A 22,430-nucleotide genomic window follows, 5' to 3' on the forward strand; every position below is an offset into this window, starting at 1 on the left:
CTTTAGGACTCATTGCTGCGGTGCTCTAGATGTTGGTGATGCTCGTGAGATTCAGGCAGGTGTCACATTCCTTCCATTGCACACATTGTTCACAGCCTGTTCCGCACAGACTGTACTTCAGTCTGCACACACACACACACACACATATATACACACCCCACACACACACACAGGGTCCAGAATTAGCACCAGCTACCAGCCAAACGCTGGTAAAATATGCAAGTGGTTGGTAGATTTGCTTCACTCCCCAGCCAAAAAAACTGGTAATCTATTGAGTGGCCATTTGGCTGGTGGACAACAAAGTTAATTTTGGACCCCACACACACACACTTGGAATTAAGCTAATGATTAATAAACAATAAACATGTATAGGACAGACTTTGCATTATTATGTTCTCATTAATGTACCGGACCAGTACTATAGAGGTTCTAATAGATGATATAGGCCAACCAATGCTATTCTATTGATAGCTTAATATTCAATACACAAAACTTGTACATTACATTTATTTGAACGAGTTCTGTTTTCATACTGCCAGGTGTTATTCTCATTTTCTTCATATTCCTCCTCCTCCTTGCTCCTGAGCTGTCTGATGGGTTTCTGGTGGGCAGCTGTTGCTGTCAGTTGGTTTTGGTACATGAGACGGGGGGCTTCAGCATTCCCAGAGAGAGAGAGAGAGAGAGACAGACCAAGTGATGTGGGGCTCAGGGTCCGGTGGGGTGATTGAAGAAGGAGTAGGAAAATTGTGTGTGTGGAGGGGGGAGAGGGGTGCATTCAATCAAAAGCACACAAGAAGACATCTTAACAACCTAGTGGACCCCTGGATCCAGATTGTCCCGAATCCAAAGGACTTACAAACCAAGGATGGCAGGAGGTCCTTTGTCTGCCAAAGACATTTTGTAGCCCCTTCTGGTGGTGTGTTGCTGTGCTCCTTGAACTTTAACTGAGACTCCACACGAAAGCCCCAACAGTCCCAAGGCCATGGAGGACTCCAAGAGCGGAGAAGGTGAGCGTTTGACTTAAGATTGAATAATACATGGTGACAATTCTTGCAGATTTTCTAACTATATGGAACACCCTAATTTGGTCTCAAATTCCTCTTGTTCCCCCCCTTCACCCCCCCCCCCCCTTTAACAAGGTCATATAAATTCTATGCAATTTGTATGCATAATTATTTGATGCATGCCAAACTTGTCAGAGCCCTCTAACATATCGATAACTTCCTACATGCTGTACATTTCACAGATGGTTTTACCTATGCATGTAAATCTGACAAATAAATATATAAATATCATAATGTTAATATATATATGAATAGTCTATACCAGTATGGTATGAATAGCTTGTCAAAACGTACATGCAACATAGATCCAACGTGTGTGTATACAGTAAGTGTTGAAATATGAGTCGCTTCAAACAGATCCAAGATTCAAGATTCAAGATTTTTATTGTCACTCCGTAGTACCACGTATAAGTATCACGTGTGAAATTCTTGTGCTGTAGGCTCCGTTACAACATAGTGCAAAAAATAAAAGATATATAAATAAAAAACAAGAGGCAACAAGCAATAAAGCAGTAAGAGAATCCGTGTCTGTCAGTTGATGATGAGAGTCAACATCCATATATATGTGTGTCGCCAGGTGGTGTGTTTAATACAAACGTACACACACACACATACACACACACAGACGAATGCTATAAAGTGAGTTCATGAGCACTCTTGACCTGATAACCTTTCGTTGCCGATCCATGGGCTCCCCTGACCTTCTCCCTGGCTGTGTTGTGTGACATAACTGACGTTGTGTGTCAGATCAGATGTTCTAATGGTGACACTGGAGCTTCACACTGGGGAGGTTACGTTACAAATAGACAAAGCAGGATCAGAGGGGCTTTACGAGCCAAAATGGGGCTCGTTTTATAGAGCAGAGGAACGAATGCTGCTACCTCTTATATAACAAGACTAGGCAAGCCTCAGCTCAGCTGGACCGTGAACGCAGCCTCCCGGGGAACCCCAGTTCTGTCGGGAACTGAAACGTTTGACCCATGACTTTCTGTCCATAAATGGTACTGGACAATGTCGATTCCAGAAGATACTTTCTCTGTGAGATGCGGGGCAACATTTTCAGAGTCTTGGGCAACTGGGCCCTAAAACAGCTGTTAGCTGTGTCATAATATGACACACATATGTGGTATGGAAAATAAATTGAAGTGCTCTGAATCTACACACACGTATACCACTTTCATACCAACAACCAGTGTTACTTGCCCCATGTTCAACCATTATTTTGTCAATTCACACCCAGTCAGTCAACACGGGTTAATCCAGTGGTTCCCAACCTTGGGGTCATGACCCCATATGGGGTCGCCTGATTGATTGATTGATTGATTGATTGATTGATTGATTGATTACACCAGAGGATTAGGGCAACATGTGAAAACTGTATTTGAGTTCTGAATTTAAGACAGGATTCTGAGAATAAAGTCAAAATTATGAAAATAAGGTTAGAATTCTGAGTTTAATGTCAGAATGCTGAGAAAAAAGTCAGAAGACTTCTGAGATTAAAGTCAGAATTCTCAGATTAAAATCAGAATTCTCAGATTAAAGTCTGAATTCTGAGGAAAAAAGTCAGAATTCAGATTTTAATGTCAGAATTCTGGGATTAAAGTCAGAATTCTCAGGTTATCAACGAGGGGAAAGATCAGCATGCTGTTTGACATCATTGATGATGATATTGTCACTGTTCTTTTTTCTTTTCCACAAACACCATGATAGTCAAATACTCATTTTGTGATGGATGTGTGTGTGTGTGTCTGTGGTTGCCATAGCAGCAGCTCCTGCTGCGGATGCTGAGCTTGCCAAAGCCATCATGGCTCGGCATTTCCTCCCGTCTCTCATCGTCACAGAGGCCTGGGAGGGCTACACCTTCGCCGGCCTGGACATCCGCATCAAGGAGGCCAGAGACCTCTACGGAGCTGTGCTCTGGCCCTCGGTACACACAAACTCTCATATTCATTCAGCCGCAGTGCCATCGGCCCCTTTATTAGTGATGTTGAATTCATCAATCATTCAGTTCAGCACTAATTGCCAATAATGACCGACTTACAGCTGAATTCTGGACTCTAATATCTCCCCGACAGGCTATGGTGATGTGTCATTTCCTGGACACCAACCGTGACAAGTACAACCTGACAGACAAGAATGTGATTGAACTGGGTGCTGGAACTGGGCTGGTCACCATAGTATCCAGCCTATTAGGTTGGTACTGATGAAAACAACGTGTTGCCTATTTCACCATCATGTTTTCTCTGTCTTCTTTCTCCGAGCCTTTTCGTACCTCTTAACTCTGAACTGCCTCTCTGTCTCCAGGTGCAAAGGTAACCTCCACTGACATTCCAGATGTGTTGGGGAACCTCCGGTACAATGTTCTCCGGAACACCAGAGACCGTTGCAAGTACATCCCGCTGGTAGGTTTATGCTGATATTTGACGTGGTACTTGTATCCATATAGTATAGACCAGTGATTCCCAACCTGTGGGCCGCGAAGGTATTGCAAGTGGGCCGCCAAATCATTTCCAAAAAAGTATGATTTTGGAAAAAAAAAAAAAAAAAAAAAAAAAAAAATCAATTTTTTTTTGAAAGATTTTGAAAAATCATACTTGAAAAAGTATGATTTTTGTTTCTTTGATGTTATTGCTTTTGCTTGAATTGAAGTTTCATCTTTACATCATCTTTATATTGGGTTTGTGTTTATTTGTAACCCTATCGATTTAATGGGCTTTCTTCTGATATTTGGATTTTGTTTGGATCTGATATTGGATGTCAAATTGTTATGAGAATGCATTTTTCCATTGTTGAAGGATACCGTTATTTATTAATCATTTGTTAATTAGCCTGTTACAGACAGCCCCTTGCTTGTCATTTCTGACATCTGTGTGGTGCTGATGGACAGCTCCTTGAATGATTGGTGTGTGTGTGTGTGTGTGCGTGTGTGTGTGTGTGTGTGTGTGTGTGTGTGTGTGTGTGCGTGTGTGTGTGTATGTGTGTGTGTGTGTGGACAGCTCCTTGAAAACTGTAATACTGAAGGTGTTGCAACATGTTACAGGTGCTGTGTTAGTGACTGTGGAGCTTCCAACATGTTTCTCCTGTATTCAGTTCAGTCCTTTATGTTCAATTTTCAATAAAAAAGTGCTCTGAGAACGCATTATATGGCCTTTGTATTTATGGGGTCGGAGGTGGGCCGCGAACATTTTTGAGACATAAAAGTGGGCCCTGAGTTGGAAAAGGTTGGGAACCACTGGTATAGACAACAGGAGAAAACTAACTCTGACCTGTCGTCAAAGTGTTTGTTGACCTAATTTAACGTGTAATTATGCAATATGTGTTTCTATTATTTATATTTTGTTCTGATTATAACAATATATTGAATTCAACAGCTATTTTACAATGAAATTAACTAGCTGTATATGTTTTTGTAACGCCGAGTTAAACATGTCGGAGCTCGGAAATTCTGAGTTGAAACTTCAGACTTCCGAGTTTTCTTGAACGCGGTAAAAATCCACCGGAAAACAATGTATTTTGCATTTGTGGGTCCATTGTGTTGTTTTTCTTGTGGATAACTGGCTAAACATAGACAGCGTGACAGCACATTGAAATATTTCCAGCACAGCTACAATGGAATTTGATAGCAAATGTCAGGTTTTGGAAGCAGCACCTCAGAATAAGATCAAGAGCTTCTTTCAAACTCAATATTTTTGCTTCAACATTCAACAATCATACAGAGAGAAATTCATCATAGAAGATGCAGACATAACAATTTCTCCACTGACATTAGTGTTACGGACTAAACAGTCTAGGGGACAAGAAGTGTATTTAGCATTTAGCTATCCAAGCTAGCTTTTAATACATCCATGGGCTGTGTGCGCACCTCAGTGACGTCATCTGGACACACAGCTTAACCACACCTCATTTCTCAATGGAAACCAGTCAAAAGTGTTTAGGAAAGGAAACAAGGAAGAAAGGAGAAGAGGGACTATAACTCTTCCTATCATTCCTAACATTATAGCCTCAATAGACCAGAATGCAATGCAGTCACAAACAATGTTGTGTTTTGTGTAAAGTGTCTTTTTCTCAACTGCAAAAGTGCTAACACTCTCTCCATCAACACATACAGCGTTTCTCAATGTTAAGGCTCCTTCCTCGGCAGGATGGGTCCTTCCATGGTTTTTCCTAGCCAGCGAGGAAGGACTCTTGCCTGCCCTCTGTAGGAAGACCCATCCTGCCAAGGAAGGAGCCTTAACATTGAGAAACGACGGTAATCCACAGCTGAATGCAGGAAGTTAACACCTGTTCTCTGGGGCTTGTCAAAAGGCATTCTGGGAAATGTAGGAAATCACTAGGCCCTAAATGAAGTAGAAGGAGATGAGGCAGGTTGAGGGAAAGTGAGTCCACATTATCACAAAATAACTCCTGAAATTCAACATCACATATATACTGTAGCATAACATAACATAAGCTACGTCACTGATTGGCTCCGCCTACTAGTGACATCAACAGGCGGGGAATTTGAAGCAGTTCAGCACCAAAGGTGCCTCACGAAAAATGGTAAATATTGAAATGGCGATATTTAGGATTTGGGTTGAAACAAATGTCTCAAACTTTTTGAGGCATATAATTACTCACATAAGACCCTAAATTACATAGAAGATTTTTGTGGATTTTGGTCTTTAAGAGTATCCAAGGGTGGAGTTTTCCTTTTAAATCAGGAGGAGAACATAAAGGTCTGAAATACATCTGAAACGCTCTTCCCCATTTCCAGGTCACTGAGCTCACCTGGGGCCAGGACCTGGAGCCGCGCTTTCCCCGCGCCACCCATTGCTTTGACTACATCCTGGCAGCCGACGTGGTCTACGCCCACCCGTACCTGGACGAGCTGATGGACACCTTCGACCACCTGTGTCAGGAGGGCACGCAGATCCTGTGGGCCATGCGCTTCCGCCTCGACAAGGAGAACCAATTTGTGGAGTGCTTCCAGAAACGCTTCCACATGGAGATGCTGTACGACCTGCCCAGCCTCAGCATCAAACTGTACCGGGGCTGGAGGAAGGACGCGTGGACCGTGCCGCACTCGGGAGAGGCTGCTGCCTGAAGAGCGACTCTATAGACTCAGAGACTCTGGATCTGTCTGTGTGTCAAGCAGGGTGGGAATTTCGTCATTTTAGGGGCAAGGCCCTCTGGCCTTCGGCATCACAATTCTTTCTAGGGCACTAGGCCACATGCCAACAGGGCACAAAGGCCATTGCTCTATTGACATCGTGAAGCGCGATTCTTTCTAAAATGTGTGTTAAAATGAGCCAATGACACATCCTTTGCATAGGGCAGCTAGGCTACATCAAACTGAGACCACTGACGCTTTTAAAGCAACTGACACAGTAGCAGGCTGGTAGCAGGGCACTGCCAAGGTGGCCTTAGAGATCTCAGGGCATCACGGCCAGAGGGAGGAGCAACACAGACCATGGCCTGATGGATGGCCTCAGTGTAATTCCCACCCTGGTGTCAAGTCAAGTTTATTTATATAGCCATAATTCACAAGCATGTCTCAAAGGACTTTATAGCTAGATCTAACTAAACACAATCAATAAACAGAACAAAACAAGCATGGAAAGAAAGAAAGGAGAACAGGAAAAACACAAGATATGCAAGAGCTAATTTTAGCAAGGAAAACAACTATTCTACAGCTTCACCTACGACCCACCTACAGGCATCCCTCAGCCTTGGCCCTGATTGCCCTGACCTCAGCCTTGGCCCTGATTGCCCTGACCTGGGCCAAATGCCACCCGTGTCAGGGCATCCAGGGACACCCTAACTGCACACAAGGAAAAATAATTAGTAGGGGGGGCAGCAAGCAAATTGAGAACAAGAAATGAACATGTGTGCGTGCGTGTGTGCGTATGTGTGTGTGTGTGCGTGTGCGTGTGTGTCTGTGTGTCTGTGTGTGTGTATGTAAAAACCTCTATAGAATCGTGCTGAATTGAATATGCCCACTGAATATGAATGGGAATGCATTATTTATTAAAGTTATGTACAGTATTTTGTAGATCTAGATCGATAGAATAGTTTCTTGCTTATATCTCACTATCAAGGTGTGATCTGTATTTTTTTTTTCATATTGGTTGACAAATATTTATTTTAAAAGTGTTCCAGTTTTTGCTTAAAACTCCAATTACCTGGCATGCTTTATAAACAAGTTTATATCTAATTGTGTAATTAGTAGTGGGACCCCAAAATATTGGCTACCCTTAGCCATTTTATTGACAACCTTTCTTTTCTTTTCTTTTCTTTTGTAATTTGTTCGAGATTTTAAAATAAAGTGTAGATGTGAAAACCAAAAGAAAATACCTTTTCAATTGACCATTGCATTCCTCATTTAACTCAAAGTAGCTTAACACCAAGTTTGCTCCAGTGTTTACTGACTAACATGGTGGAATGTAGCACATCAGTTACAGCAGTGGTTTTCAACCTTAGGGTCGTGACCCTAAGTGGGGTCGCCTGGAATTCAAATAGGGTCACCTGAAATTTCTAATATATATATATATTATATGATTTTATATATATATAATTATAAATAATAGTAAATATAATTATGATTTTATATATATTATATATATTTTATATATATATTATATATATACACACACACACACACACACACACATATATATATATATATACACACACACAATTATTGTGTGTATCAGAATCAGAATCTATTTGCCAAGGTATGTTCACATACTAGGAATTTGTCTCATCTAACATTGATAAGAACAAATATACAAGACATAAACAAATAAGATATAAAGGATCTAAAGAGATTATAAAATATTATAAAAGGATTCAGATATTAACAGATATAGACAGACGGTATTAACAGATATAAACAGTATTAACAGAGTATAAACAGACTTGTCAGCTAGGTGAGATAGCCTAAGTTTGCTGTTTACAGAATATGTACAGGGTCAGGGTGCATCAGAGGTAGCAGCAGTAAGTGAGCTGTGTGTTGACATGGTTTGCAGATAAGTGACAGTCAGAGTAATAAAATATGTACAGTGATAAGGTGCATCATGGTATAGCAGCAGCAATGAGATAAACAGAGTAACACAATATATACAGTGGAAAGGTGCCCAATACTAGCAGCAGAGTATTTGGAAGCTAACCATATTGGCTATATCTACTTGTGAGATACAACCACCTGCTATTAATATGACTTCTTAAATCCTGTGTCTGTCTGTTTTATGATGTCGAATTTATGATTCTAAATCTCCCAACCGTTTCGGGTTTATTTTCTGCTCTGTCATTCTGCGTTGTTTGGCTGCAGGAGGACAGGAGTGATGAAGAGGTGGATAAAAGAAGAATGAGGAGGTGATCTTAGCCAGAGACAGAAAAGCATCATGCATGTAGTCTCGCATCCCAGACTCTCTCTGTTTCACACTGTACCAGTGCTATCATGCATGTGAAGACGACATCGGTTGGGAGATTTAGAATCATAAATTCGACATCATAAAACAGCCAGACACGGATTTAAGAGGTCATATTAATAGCGGGTGGTTGTATCTCACAAGTAGATGTAGCCAATTGGTTAGCTTCCAAATCCTCCTGCACACATTCAAAGCCATCCACAACCTCGCCCCTCCTTATCTGTCTGACCTCCTCCACACTGCCACCTCTACCCGCTCCCTCAGATCCTCCTCCTCCATCCATCTCTCTGTCCCTTCTGCCCGGCTCACCACCATGGGGAGCAGAGCTTTCAGCCGCTCTGCTCCCAAACTCTGGAACTCACTCCCTCCTGACATTCGCAATATTGACACCCTCCCCCTGTTCAAATCCAGCCTCAAAACTCATCTCTAAAAAAATTAGCATATTCCCTGTAATTTCCATGGTGTTTTCTTTGTTTACTGTTTAGTTTCTTTGTTTTTGTTCTATCTTATTTCCCTTGCACTCTCTTATATTTTATACTGTTTGCTTGTACCTGTTGCTCTGCATCTGATTTTAACCCTGTAAAGTGTCCTTGACTGACCTGAAAGGCGCTTTTAAATAAGGAAAAGGATACAATTTTGGATTTTGGATTGTTTACACTGACTTCAAGACGGTTGAAATTATTTTTCGGGATGGTTCTGGGGCGCCGATGTCATTCTGCTAATGCTGTTATTTTGGTGAAAGTAATGCAAAGGTAGTAACGAGTTACTCTACACAGACAGTAGTAATATTGTAAAGTAACCTATTGCTTTCAAATTAAACTAACTAGTAATATGTAGTATATTCAGTGTTGGGGGTAACTCATTACAAAAGTAACATATTATGCAATATATTACTTTTAGCAGTAACTCACTAATATAACTTATTACTTATAGGAGTTCAGTAATATTATACCAGTTACTTTGTCAAGTAACTCAAGTTACAAATTGAGTTACATTTTTTAAATATGTGCTTTGATTTCAAAGCACATATTTAAAAAAGATACAATCATTTCCTAATCAAACTGTGTGTTTTATGCAAATAACCACTATAGATGACAATAACAAAGGAAAATAATAACATTTAGAATTTTGGATTGTTTACACTGATTTCAAGGCGGTTGAAATTATTTTTCGGGATGGTTCTGGGTCGGCGATGTCATTCTGCTGCTGCTGCTGTTTTGGTGAAAGTAATGCAAAAGTAGTATAATAAGTAACGAGTTACTCTACACAGACAGTAATATTGTAAAGTAACTTATTACTTTCAAATGAATGTAACTAGTAATATGTAGTATATTACATTAAAGTAACTTGCCCAACACTGTAAATGACCTGCACGTTTCTCCACTCCCCCTCCCCCCCAAATAAGGCTGCTCCAGCAACAACAGATATAACAGAGGAGGGCAGTCACCTCCACTCCACTGGCAGCTCCCCATAAACGCTCTCTGACCTCTCTCATACCAGGCTATGCAGGGCAGAGAAAATAGCAAGAAGGCCTGGATGGGGTTACAGCTTTTAAGACATGGTTGAGAGAGAGGGCTTTAGCATAACCATAACAAAACCGGAGACATGATAGTTATGGGTGAAATGCTGACACAATCTACTGGACGGAGTTTGAATTGAGGTCAATGTTAACAGGAGCACCGTCTGTTCTTGCTGTCTGCACGTACGCCAGGCCGATCCCGTTACCTCCCATCCATCTCTGCTGAAGAAATTGAGGGCATCATCACGATCACGGCGGAGTGAGCAAACACACACAACATCATGGATAAGTTCCAATCTCTGTGTGACTCATTTTTAAAATAGAACCAAGCTTTTGGGCCCGATGGAAGACCTCCTCTCGCTGCATACCAAGTTCCAACGTCCTGCCCTGCCCTGCATTGTCAGGAAACACTGAAAATGTCATCATAAGTCACACAAATTGTGACACTGAATTAATAACAATCAAAATCAGATTATGAACTTTTTAAGTCTTAAATGTTCCTGTGATAAATCTTGTGCAAAGGGTACAAGATCATAATACAGTTATGGCCAAATCATTCAACAGGAGTTAGTGCAGGGAAGAAGGCAGTTTAGCCTTTAGCTTATCTTCATATTATAACCAATATGAGATTGCAGGGTGGAGTATATAGGAATGTCCATCAGCCACACTGTGAGCACATTTCCTGGCTGTTGCTATCATGCCATACCAGTTAATCTCTCTCTCTCTCTCTTGCCATACCAGTTGCTCTCTCTCTCTCTCTCTCTCTCTCTCTCTCTCTCTCTCTCTCTCTCTCTCTCTCTCTCTCTCTCTCTCTCTCTCTCTCTCTCTCTCTCTCTCTCTCTCTCTCTCTCTCTCTCTCTCTCTCTCTCTCTCTCGCCATACCAGTTGATCTCGCCATACCAGTTGATCTCTCTCTCTCTCTCTCTCTCTTGCCATACCAGTTAATCTCTCTCTCTCTCTCTCTCTCTCTGACTCATCTCTCTTTCAGCCGGTCACTCTGTTGTGTGTATGGTTCTGCACACGCTCTTGCTCGGTTTCTTGCCGTCTCGCTGGTGTTTATTTACCCTCTAAAAATAGCGTGTGTCCTTGTGATGGAGATGGGTGTGTCTTACAGGATGCTGCTCCTGTATAACCTTGGCCGCCTGAGGTCTCGACATGCAGACAGAGGGCTGCTCCTCAGCTCAATCTCTGGATAATAAACACACAGCCGGTAGGTGAAGCTTTGCTGTATGGTAAAGAGATTGCTGGTAAAAGGCTTGAACTTGAATGTAGGCTAATTGTCCTGCTGGAAGAAACTGTTGTGGCGAGAAATGTGCTACTTTAACAAAACCTTGAATACTATGTTCACTTCCTATGTTTACTGCACACAGTGATGTTATATTAGAGTGACTGTCTGCTGATTAGAAATTTGTTTTCTTTATTTGGCTGGCTAGATTATATGACTTGAAGAAGAATAAATTATCTGACTACTAAAAAACTGACATTTAAAGAGAGGCTGAAGTCAAGGCCATGCAGATTTTGTGAGTAATGTTTGTCAATAAAACAAAAGTGTTTATACTATAGGCCTACTGTAAATAATAATGATAATAATCTGAATAAAATAAAATAAAATCTGTTTTGAATACTGAGGAAGAGCTGCATTTCTATATCATTTTTCATCCATTTCCTCTGTTTTTGCATGCATTTCTGATCATGATGTCTCTCCAAAAGTTAACAGGGTTTTACATGGATACTTTGAACACAAGATACAATTTCACGATACAGTATATACCTGTATGTGGGGAAGAGGAGGAGGAGGAAGAAGATGATGAAGAGGAGGAGGAGGAGGAGGAGGAGGAGGAAGGAGATGGGGAGGACACAGTAGAGGAAGAAGAGGGAAAGAACCAGGCAGCTGAAGCGGAAGGTGAGATTCCCAAGCTGTGAGCAGAGATGTGCTACATGTTGATTCAGACCAAACAGATGTGAGTGGCTCTGTGTCATTTCTCTACCATTCAGAAGATTCACACAGCAAGGAGTCGGCTGTGCAGAGCGAGCGAAGACCAGCCTGGGCTCCCAGTTACTACTACTACAAGGATGATAAAGAGGTGTACCATTACGTCGGTCAGGAGATCATCATCAGAGGGGCTCCTGACTCCTACGCTGGCATGATGTGGCCAGCGGTGAGTAGCACCTTCATTAAGCCTCTCAATTATCCTGTTTGTCTCAAAATACAACTGTATTCTTGCATGCAACTGATATTTTACCGAAGTCCTTGGTGTGAAGGTAATATTGAATGTCACAGTATTAGATAGTAATACTGAACGATAATATCATCTTTATTGCTGTCAGGCATTGGCCCTCTGTCAGTACCTCGAGACTCATCATGAACAGTTCAGTCTTCTGGACAAGGCTGTCCTGGAGATCGGGGCAGGAACTGGTCTTGTGTCCATTGTAGCAACACTACTCGGTACGTCAGAGGAATGCACTGATTTGAAATGACAGTATGTCATCACCAATTCAATTCTATTCCACAGGGATTTATTGACATGAACACAGTCGTGAAATAGAAATATTATCCTCCCCTCCATGAATCAGTGGACTATTTTGGTAGTACCCCTTTTAGTGAAGCATCTGGGTTGCTGCGTAATCAGCTCCCATACATCCCGTACATACATACATCCCATACATACCCTCTACAGCAGAGTATCAGTTGGCCCATGGTATGTAATGTAAATGGATGATATGGCACCTAAAGGGGGTCCACCCGCTATATATTGCCGACCACCCGCAGTGCCAACAGCCCACAATGCCGACAGCCCAACTCATTTCTCACTCCCAACTCGTCAAGCGTCCGATGTTAGGTTTAGGTGTTGGGGGGGGGGTTAGGCTTAAGTTTAGGGTTAGGGTCTGGGGGATGTTAGGTTTAGGTGTGGGGGGTGGGAGAGGTTAGGTTTAGGTTATAGGGTCTGGGGGAGGTTAGAGTTAGGCGTGGGGGGTGGGAGAGGTTAGGTTTAGGTTATAGGGTCTGGGGGAGGTTAGATTTAGGCGTGGGGGGTGGGAGAGGTTAGGTTTAGGTTATAGGGTCTGGGGAGAGGTTAGGTTTAGGTGTGGGTGGTGGGGGAGGTTAGGTTTAGGCGTGGGGGCTTGGAGAGGTTAGCTCCAGCCGGTCCACCGACACGCTGCCGACACGCAGCTGGTTCTGCTTGTGGTCTATCGGCATTGCGGGCTGTCGGCACGGTAGACAGAAGCCGTTTTCACACATGCGTACAGGAACATTGCCTGTAAATCAATATCGGCCATTTCCCGGAATTTCCCTTCACACCTGAGCGCTCGCATGTGTGAATATAGTCGTCAAATAGCCTGTATTTTGGGGGGCGGGGCGGCACTGTGGAGCGGGTGGGGAGTGACGTGTGCACTGGATGGGGAATCGTCCTTATTTTGGGGGTCGGCAAAACTCCGATGGTGAAATAAGTTCGCTTGTCACACAATAAATCACACTCGTTTGACTTAAGAGGGCATGTATGTTGTATCCTTCACATTCGCTAACCAGTCTTTGAACTGAAATCTTTGAAGACGTTGGGATCCCTGTCTGAGAGAAATAGCCTGGCTGGTTCGATGTTTATCCGTTCACCTGCGTCGCGTTGAAGCACTTTTTACAGACTGGCTTCGTTTGATGTGTCCGGGCTTGCCTTCGCTGTCAGCAACGTAAGCAAAATACTTCCACATTTCGCTTCGTGCATTTGCTTTCTCTACATACAAGCGTTGGGCGGCTTGCAATTTTTGCTGTGTCTGTCCTATGTCGGGCTGCTGCGAAGTGCGGAGGCCTGAAGGACTGGCCTCTCTCGAGCAGAGAGGGGAGGGGGGAAATCTGCACGCCCACATGAAGCAGACATACCGCTCTTCTGACAACCTCTGAACTGGTGAAATGTCCGCGATGACGGGGTCGCGCTTATACCGGAAAACAACTTTCACACATGAAGGCATTACAACGCTTTCTGGTCATTTCCCGGTATAAAGCGCATGTGTGAAAACGGCTAGAGAGTATACAGATGACAACAGGTGATCCAAAAGGCAAACAATCTAAATGGGCTGTCACAGAGAATAGCTGGATGGATGGGAGGAGTCTGGGAGCTGATAGGCTGACAGCAGGCAGGTGAAGGTGGAACAAAGACACGGGTTGGCTGATGGCAGACAGTGGATAGGTGCAAGAGAGGAGGAAACCCAGAAGACAGGAACTACATGGCCTGGGAGAAACAAAGGGAAAAGACAGGCACACAGACACAGAGACAAGACCAGGGAGAGATGGAGGTAAAGTCTGAGGACATCTGGTGAACCGTGACCGGACTCCCCCCCTCAAAGGGACAGATTCCAGACGTCCCAACAAGCCAATCAGGAACACCAAACAGCAGGGGGGTCTGGGGTCAGGAGTAATTGCCCTGGGTACTGAAAATGGAGCCAGGGACCTCAGGCGGACAGCCTGGGGGCAGGGCAGAGGCTGAGCAGGAAACCTCAGGCGAACAGCCTTGTCATAACCCGGCTCTGTGGGTTATGGCAAAAGAAGGGAACAGGACGCAAAGTGCCAAAAATATAAAGTATTTCTTATAATAATGTAAATAAATGAATATAGAAGGTAAGTATGAAGTGTGTTGATGTGTAGCATCAGTAGTGTCAATGTGGATGCGTGTGGATACTGTAGTGTACTTGCTGGCAAGCTGGAGTGCAGTAAAGTTTATTGCTACCGAGCGGGAATATAGACTGGGAATGAGGTGTTGTGCAAGCCACTTAGGTAACAAATTATATAGCCAAGGCTTAGAGGACTCTGCCTTACATGTCATATTCATATAAATAAGAAAACATATATTAACATTCAGTATATGAGATATGACTGCCTTGAACTTTAAATAATCATTTAATTCAATGATTTGCATGAGACACTGGTGCATTACCATGGCAACAAAATCATTTGGACAAACATTCCATTTTGCAGTTGTGATGAACATTCTAACGGCACGTTCACACCATACGCCGAAGCAACGCTCAACCTAAGCTCAAGCTGCGCTGAACCCACAAGTTTCATTTCGGCGTCCTCGTTAACAGGCGAAGCCGTTCACACCAGCCGTGTGTGCAAGGCACGCTCACGTCACGCTCAAACGATCACGTTCAGGATTCAGTCCTATTTTCCAAGCGTGGCGCGTGAAGCGTGAAGCTGCCAGGCATGAAGTCATTGGAAGCGGTGGGTGGGTTCAAGGCGCTCAAGGCGAGGCGCTGAGGAAAAGGGAGAGGGCTTCTGGTGTGACCGGTTAAGCGTGATCTCAACTTCAACGTGAGCTCAACTTCAGTTCTGCTTATGTTAGGTGTGAACAAAGGCTAACATTTTGAGTATCATGTTCTGTCCACAAGAAACATTCTTGAATCAAAACCAAAATTCTATGAAACCCATTTTAGGTAACAAAGGAAATTACCACACTAAACTGGGGAGTCTTTTCTATCCATTCATCTTGTGTGTTTTGTTTTCTAACTGGGGTCCTCAGGTGCCTGGGTGACGGCCACAGACCTTCCAGATGTCCTGAGTAACTTGAGACTCAATCTGTCCAAGAACACCGGAGGGCGCTGCAGACACACGCCCCAGGTGGCGACACTGTCCTGGGGTCACGACCTGGAGCACACCTACCCTACGCCCGTCTATCGCTACGACTACGTGCTGGCGACTGACGTGGTCTATCACCACAACTTCCTGGATGAGCTCCTGGTCACCATGAAGCATTTCTGCCAACCAGGGACGACTCTGATCTGGGCCAACAAGGTCCGGTTTCAGACGGATCTGAGGTTCACCGAGAACTTTAAAAAGTCTTTCCACACAAGCTTGCTGTTTGAAGATGGGGAGATGAAGATCTTCATAGCAACTTGCAGGGTGGGAGGAACAGAAGAAGATGCAGCTGAGGAAATACAGGATGAGCTGCGAGAGGAAGAAGAGGAGGAGGAGGAGGAGGGAGATGAAGAGGAGGAGGAAGGAGATGAGGAGGAAGAAGAGGAAAAGAACCAGGCAGCTGAAGCAGAAGGTGAGATTCCCCAGCTGTTAATCAAAGTGAGCAGAGATGTGTTGTCATGTTCAGACCAAACAGATGCGCGTGGTTCTGTGTCATCTCTCTGTGCGGTTCAGATGATTCACACAGCAAAGAGTCAGCTGTGCAGAGCGAACGACGACCAGCCTGGGCTCCCATTTTCTACTACTACAAGAATGATAAAGAGGTGTACCATTACGTCGGCCAGGAGATCATCATCAGAGGGGCTCCTGACTCCTACGCTGGCATGATGTGGCCAGCGGTGAGTAGCACCATAAGCCTGTCGTTTGTCTCAAAATACAACTGTATTCTTGCATGCAACTGATATTTGACTGAAGTCCTTGGTGTGAAGGTAATATTGAATGTCACAGTATTAGATAGTAATACTGAATGATAATATCATCTTTATTGCTGTCAGGCATTGGCCCTCTGTCAGTACCTCGAGACTCATCGTGAACAGTTCAGTCTTCTGGACAAGGCTGTCCTGGAGATCGGGGCAGGAACTGGTCTTGTGTCCGTTGTAGCAACACTACTCGGTACGTCAGAGGAATGCACTGATTTGATGCACTGATTTGAAATTGTGTCATCAGCAGCTCAATTCCATGTGATTCAAGGGGGCTTTATTGACATGGAGGTTACACAGCAATAATACCAAAGCAGTGAGGCCATTTACAACTGGCGCTAACATGCGTTTTCTGTGATCCGATTGCAATCAGATTGTGTTTTATCATTTGAAATGCCAGGTGTAAACACCCCCAAAAGGCATTGAAGAAGGATAGCTATCTGATCGGCCAACCCACCTCCGGAGGTGGTCGGGGATGCATTGTGTACACATTGAACACAAGTGTAAATGCAATGTGTCCTCTCAATCGGGATACACCAACTTTATGCTGATTGAGAGGACAACCATTTCTGCAATCTGATGGCAATCAGGTTGCAGAAAATGCATGTTAACGCCAGGTGTAATGGCCTCACTGAAACATAAATAGCATCCTACCCTCCCTGAATCAGTGTACGGGAGTATTTTGGTACCTCCTTGAAGGCTCCGGGTTGCTGCGTAATCAGCTTCCATACATGTACATACAAACATACATCCCATATATACCCCTCCACTGCAGAGTATCAGTTTGCCCATGGCAATTAGTGTTTGTGTAAATTGATATTGGTCATGCGTCATGTGTCATGTGACATCGGTCATGTGTCAAGGGCAAAGACTAGGACCCAAATGCAAACACCTGTAGGCAGAGTTCATACGATGAAGCAGAAAGCTTTATTTGTAGTCCGAGGACATCTGGTGGACCGTGACAGGACTTCCCCTCAGGGGACGGATTCCAGACATCCCAAGCCAATCAGGAAGACCAAACACGAACAGGGTGGGTGCAGGCGGTCTGGAGGAGGGATTTTTTTTGGTGTACATTTTTAAAAACAGAAATGGATGAAATTAAAAACAACAATATGTCATCACATTGATGGTACAACTGTGATGTCACTCAGGCAGTTGTGATGTCATCAGTGATGTCACTCGAGCAACTGTGATGTAGTATGAGCCAATGGCGCCTAGGTGTGTCTGTCTGTCTGTCTGTCAGTCCTGATTTTGGGAGCCCATGGAGCGGACGATTTCCATAACTGCAGCCATGGCGCATCATCTCCAGACTCTCCACCATCAGTAAATATCAGATATGACTGCCTTCAACTTTAAATAATCATTCGATTAAATAATTATTTCCATGAGACGCTGGTGCGTTACCATGGCAACAGAATCATTTGAACATTCCGAGCCGTTGTTACCAAAGGGAATTACCACACTACACTGGGGAGAGTCCTTTCTATCCATTCACCCTCTGTTTTTTTTCTAACTGGGTTTCTCAGGTGCCTGGGTGACGGCCACAGACCTTCCAGATGTTCTGAGTAACTTGAGACTCAATCTGTCCAAGAACACCGGAGGGCGCTGCAGGCACACGCCCCAGGTGGCGACACTGTCCTGGGGTCACGACCTGGAGCACACCTACCCTACGTCCGTCCATCGCTACGACTACGTGCTGGCGACTGACGTGGTCTATCATCACGACTTCCTGGATGAGCTTCTGGTCACCATGAAGCATTTCTGCCAACCAGGGACGACTCTGATCTGGGCCAACAAGGTCCGGTTTGAGACGGATCTGAGGTTCACCGAGAACTTTAAAAAGTCTTTCCACACAAGCTTGCTGTTTGAAGACGGGGAGATGAAGATCTTCACAGCAACTTGCAGGGTGGGAGAGCGAGAAGGTGATGCGGCTGAGGAAATACAGGATGAGCTGAGAGAGATGGAGGAAGAAAAGGAAGAGGAGAGGGGGACTCAGTCATCTGAGCAGATAATGGATCTCAATGATGAAGGCTATGAAGAGGATGACAAGGATGAAGGAGAGAACAGTGACTCCAGATGTAGCACCACAGCCAGCGATGAAGACATCAGATGTAGCACCACAGCCAGCGATGAAGACATCAGATGTAGCACCACAGCCAGCGATGAAGACATTATAGGTGAGTCATCATCATGAATCATGATCAGTGTAAAATGCACCCTACCTTCTATATCCTATAAATCGATCACACTTTGTTTAATCAGAAATACAGATGCAATCTGTAAGACAGTACACCAGAATTTGATTTTCCTTAGTGAATCTTTAGTGTTCTACATTTAGACATGAGACTTGACTTGAGTCTGACTTGGGATTTGAGCAAAGTTGGTCACACGTCTGGTCTGGAACTCAAGCATAAGCTTACGCTCTCTAGAGAACGAGACTCATGTATGCATACTGCCATTACATTGCTCAATTGACATGACATGAAGTTGCATCTCAAGCCTGTGAAAGTTCTGAAGAGTGTCCCTTTATTGGACTAGTCTACATCAAGCTATTGACTCCTTCTCTGGTCTCATCAGCTGGGGGTCACCATAAATTTTGTATGTTGCGGCAATCTGTTGCGTTTTACTGTACTTTTATTTGATGGGTTTTTGTTGTTCTTAACATTATGTCTTATGTGTTTTTACTGTAAACTGTGTCTGCAAACCAAACCTCCCTCATGGGACAAGAACATCTAAAATGAACTAGAACTCACTTGAAAAGGTTTAGGATCTGATCTCTCGACACAGGTCAGGAGCACATGAAGCAGACAGCTGAGCAGCAGGAGAAGAAGCCGGCCTGGGTTCCTAGCTGCTATGGCAGGAACGGTAAAGATATCTACCACTACGTCGGGCAGGAGATTGCCATTTATGAGTCCATAGACACCTATGGAGCAGTGATGTGGCCAGCGGTGAGTACCTCTGAAGAGGTGAAATAAATACCACAATGCAGATTACAGACACTGTGGGTTCCACAAATTATATACTGTTTCTCACCAATATGTTGTACCAATTTAGTACATACTATCATATTATACCAATATTTACCAAATCATTACAGCTGTCCTGCCAGCAAGCACCGTTTTAAATGACTAGTCACAGAAACCAAACCCCATTTGAATGAACAAAACACAGTTATGAGTTGGAAAATCCGATGTATCATTTTACCTCTGTCTCTGCCCACAGGCACTGGCTCTGTGTTCCTTCCTGGACACCAACAGGCAGAGGGTGAACCTGCAGGGGAAGCAGGTTCTGGAGCTGGGTGCAGGAACAGGGCTAGTGACCATCGTGGCCAGTCTACTGGGTGAGAAAACACATTCTCACATTCACACAACTTGGCCAAGCCAACGTGAATATTAGGGGTGTCAAAATGAATCGTATAATCGATGCATCGCGATGCAGATGTGTGAATCGAATCGTTGACAGATGAATCGTTGAATCGTTTATGTTTAAATTTCTGTTGACGTTCAGATTTTAAAGCACTTTCTAAGTAGAAAAGGGACTTGATATTTATCTGACTGCTTGTATTAATTGATGAAAAAGTAGCCATGTGCACTAATAATACAGAAAATTGAGGATTTGATACTTGGAGCTGCAATACTTTGAGCTGTATCGAGATGCATCGTGGAATCGAATCGATTCGAATCGTTGACAGATGAATCGTAATCGAATCGAATCGTGAGGCCAGTGAAGATTCACAGCCCTAGTGAATATAGGGTCACAGAGTCCAGGAAATGTGCAAGGAGTTTAATTTGGCAAAGCCATCGATTCATACATACGATTTCACACCAAACACTGGGTACATTGATGCACATCTTGCAATGGGATCACACCTGCCGCGGCACCCACGGCTTAAAATAAAGAAATAAAGCTGATTGTTTCAAGTAAAGAATGACATTATTAATGTTATTCTGGCTCCGTGTGTTCAGGAGCTTCCGTCACAGCCACTGACCTGCCTGACGTCTTGGGCAACCTAAAGGCCAATGTGATGAGGAACACCAAGGAGCACTGCTGCAGGTACACTCCCCAGGTGAAGACGCTGTCCTGGGGTCACGACCTGGAGCACACCCACCCTACGTCCGTCCATCGCTACGACTACGTGTTGGCGACCGACGTGGTCTATCATCACGACTTCCTGGACGAGCTTCTGGTCACCATGAAGCATTTCTGCCAACCAGGAACGACTCTGATCTGGGCCAACAAGGTCCGGTTTCAGACGGATCTGAGGTTCACCGAGAACTTTAAAAAGTCCTTCCACACAAGCTTGCTGTTTGAAGATGGGGAGATGAAGATCTTCACGGCAACTTGCAGAGGAGAGAGAGAAAGAGGGGGATCTGGTAGATCTGACTTTTCGCAGACGTCCAGCACTGCTTACTAAGTTTGTGTACATGGAGATTTACAGTATCGCTCTCACAGCAAAGATACAAAGGGTAGATGAAACCAAACTCTGGATGTTACACCTCACTCTGTTCAAACCTCTCTTCTTCCTGTTCAAGGCTAAGTTCCCCCCTTTCCTGTGTCTGAACCTGTTTGTCTTGTATATTGTTCTATATTGTTCTATAAAAATTTTAAAATAAAATATATATATAAAAAAAAGGATAAGTCCCCCCCCAAATTAAAATTCAGTCATTACTCACCCCAATGCCGATGGACCGGGTGACGTTTTTTAGTCCACAAAACAGTCCTAGGACCAAATGTATAAACCATGTGTACACACTGCACCACTTTCCACACAGGTATTGGTTGCTGCCAGAGATGGGAAGTAACTAAGTACAAATACTTTGTTACTGTACTTGAGTAGGATTTTCAGGTATCTGTACTTTACTGAGTATTTATTTTTCGGACAACTTTTTACTTTTACTCCCTTCAATTTAACACAAATATCTGTACTTTCTACTCCTTACATTTTCAAAACGGGCTAGTTACTTTAATTTTTAATGCATGACAGACAAATATGATGTAACGTTGTTTGTTTCTCTCTCGTCCCGCGGTCCCCCAGCTTTTACGCATTATGTGCACCTTTTTCGTGGAAAAACCTTATCACAAACTGACAACTATACTACCAATCACAGTTATAATGCCTGAAAGCTCTAAAAGAAAAGTCTGGAATTGCTGAACTATAAAGTTGATCACAAAGGGACTCAAACCTTCAGTCTTCTGATCCAAAAGCATACACCTTGTCCATTAGGCCAGGTGGTCTAACTGCTGGTCCAGGGTAACTTCCTATTTATTTGCCACTGGAAAAAAGGTTTTTGTTAAGTGTCTAAAAGCCCATCATAAAACCATTGTCTTATTTTCACCTGACAGCTTGGAGCGAGCTGAGACTAGCACCATGCTTCCTCCGACACATGCACAGTTGCCACCCGCTTCTTTTCACCTGACAGCGCAAAGCTTCACTGGTAGCACATGGGAGGATCACACTATTCCTACCAGTTCCCTTCCATCACAAGCAGGCTATAGATCACTCGGATAAACATGTGGATGTTGTGTGATGTTCAAAGGTTGTTTGTTCAATCCCTTCCTCAGGCTGCACCAGTGATGCTATTTTTATCATCATCAGTAGTTTGAACACTGATAGAAATAAGCTGATGTAGGAGTCTAGTCGGTCTCTGACTCTAGCTCAGTCAGATAAACAGCTGCTCACTTGTTCAATTCCAGCCCTATCTCACTCTTTATGCTCTGTGTTGTTGTCAGTGTGAACACAGTGTGTAGAATTCAGAAAGACAACTCCAAACAGCTCATAGCTAAATGAAGAAAGAGCTGACACCATGGCGCTGTCTGTTTTGATGTTTTCATAATTGTTATGACCGGCTCATAGGCCACAACAAAAGAGGGAGTATGTACCGGTACTCAGAACTTTAAACAATCTGAATTTATTATCAAACCCAAGAAAAAGTAACGAATAAACTACAAAAAGTACAATGGAGTGTGGTAGTCAGTATCAGTATTGTCTGGAAGTGTATGGTGGGTGCAGTGGGAAATGTGTGGTGTGTGTTGTCAGTGTAAAACAAAAGACAA

At 43.6% G+C, this 22,430-nt stretch overlaps 2 protein-coding genes across 2 annotated transcripts; both read left to right on the forward strand.

Moving 5' to 3' along the window:
* Positions 1–868: 868 nt before the first annotated feature.
* On the forward strand, positions 869–6,147 carry mettl21e (methyltransferase like 21e; the record flags this gene model as incomplete). Its single annotated transcript, XM_083662246.1, has 5 exons — positions 869–1,007; positions 2,831–2,991; positions 3,140–3,257; positions 3,369–3,466; positions 5,818–6,147. Exons 1-5 carry the CDS (start codon positions 983–985, stop codon positions 6,145–6,147), a joined length of 732 nt encoding a protein of 243 aa, XP_083518372.1. The 5' UTR covers positions 869–982.
* Positions 6,148–11,147: 5,000 nt separating this feature from the next.
* Positions 11,148–20,790, forward strand: mettl21ca (methyltransferase 21C, AARS1 lysine a; the record flags this gene model as incomplete). The annotated part of the gene is made up of 10 exons (XM_083662457.1): positions 11,148–11,202; positions 11,988–12,151; positions 12,321–12,438; positions 15,503–15,877; positions 16,132–16,295; positions 16,452–16,569; positions 17,903–18,553; positions 19,164–19,324; positions 19,599–19,716; positions 20,342–20,790. The coding sequence occupies 10 exons, from the start codon at positions 11,148–11,150 to the stop codon at positions 20,788–20,790; spliced, it is 2,373 nt and encodes a 790-aa protein (XP_083518583.1).
* Between the last annotated feature and the right edge of the window lie 1,640 nt (positions 20,791–22,430).

This window comes from Poromitra crassiceps, assembly GCF_964638095.1.
Source record: "Poromitra crassiceps genome assembly, chromosome: 28".
NCBI lineage: Eukaryota > Metazoa > Chordata > Actinopteri > Beryciformes > Melamphaidae > Poromitra > Poromitra crassiceps.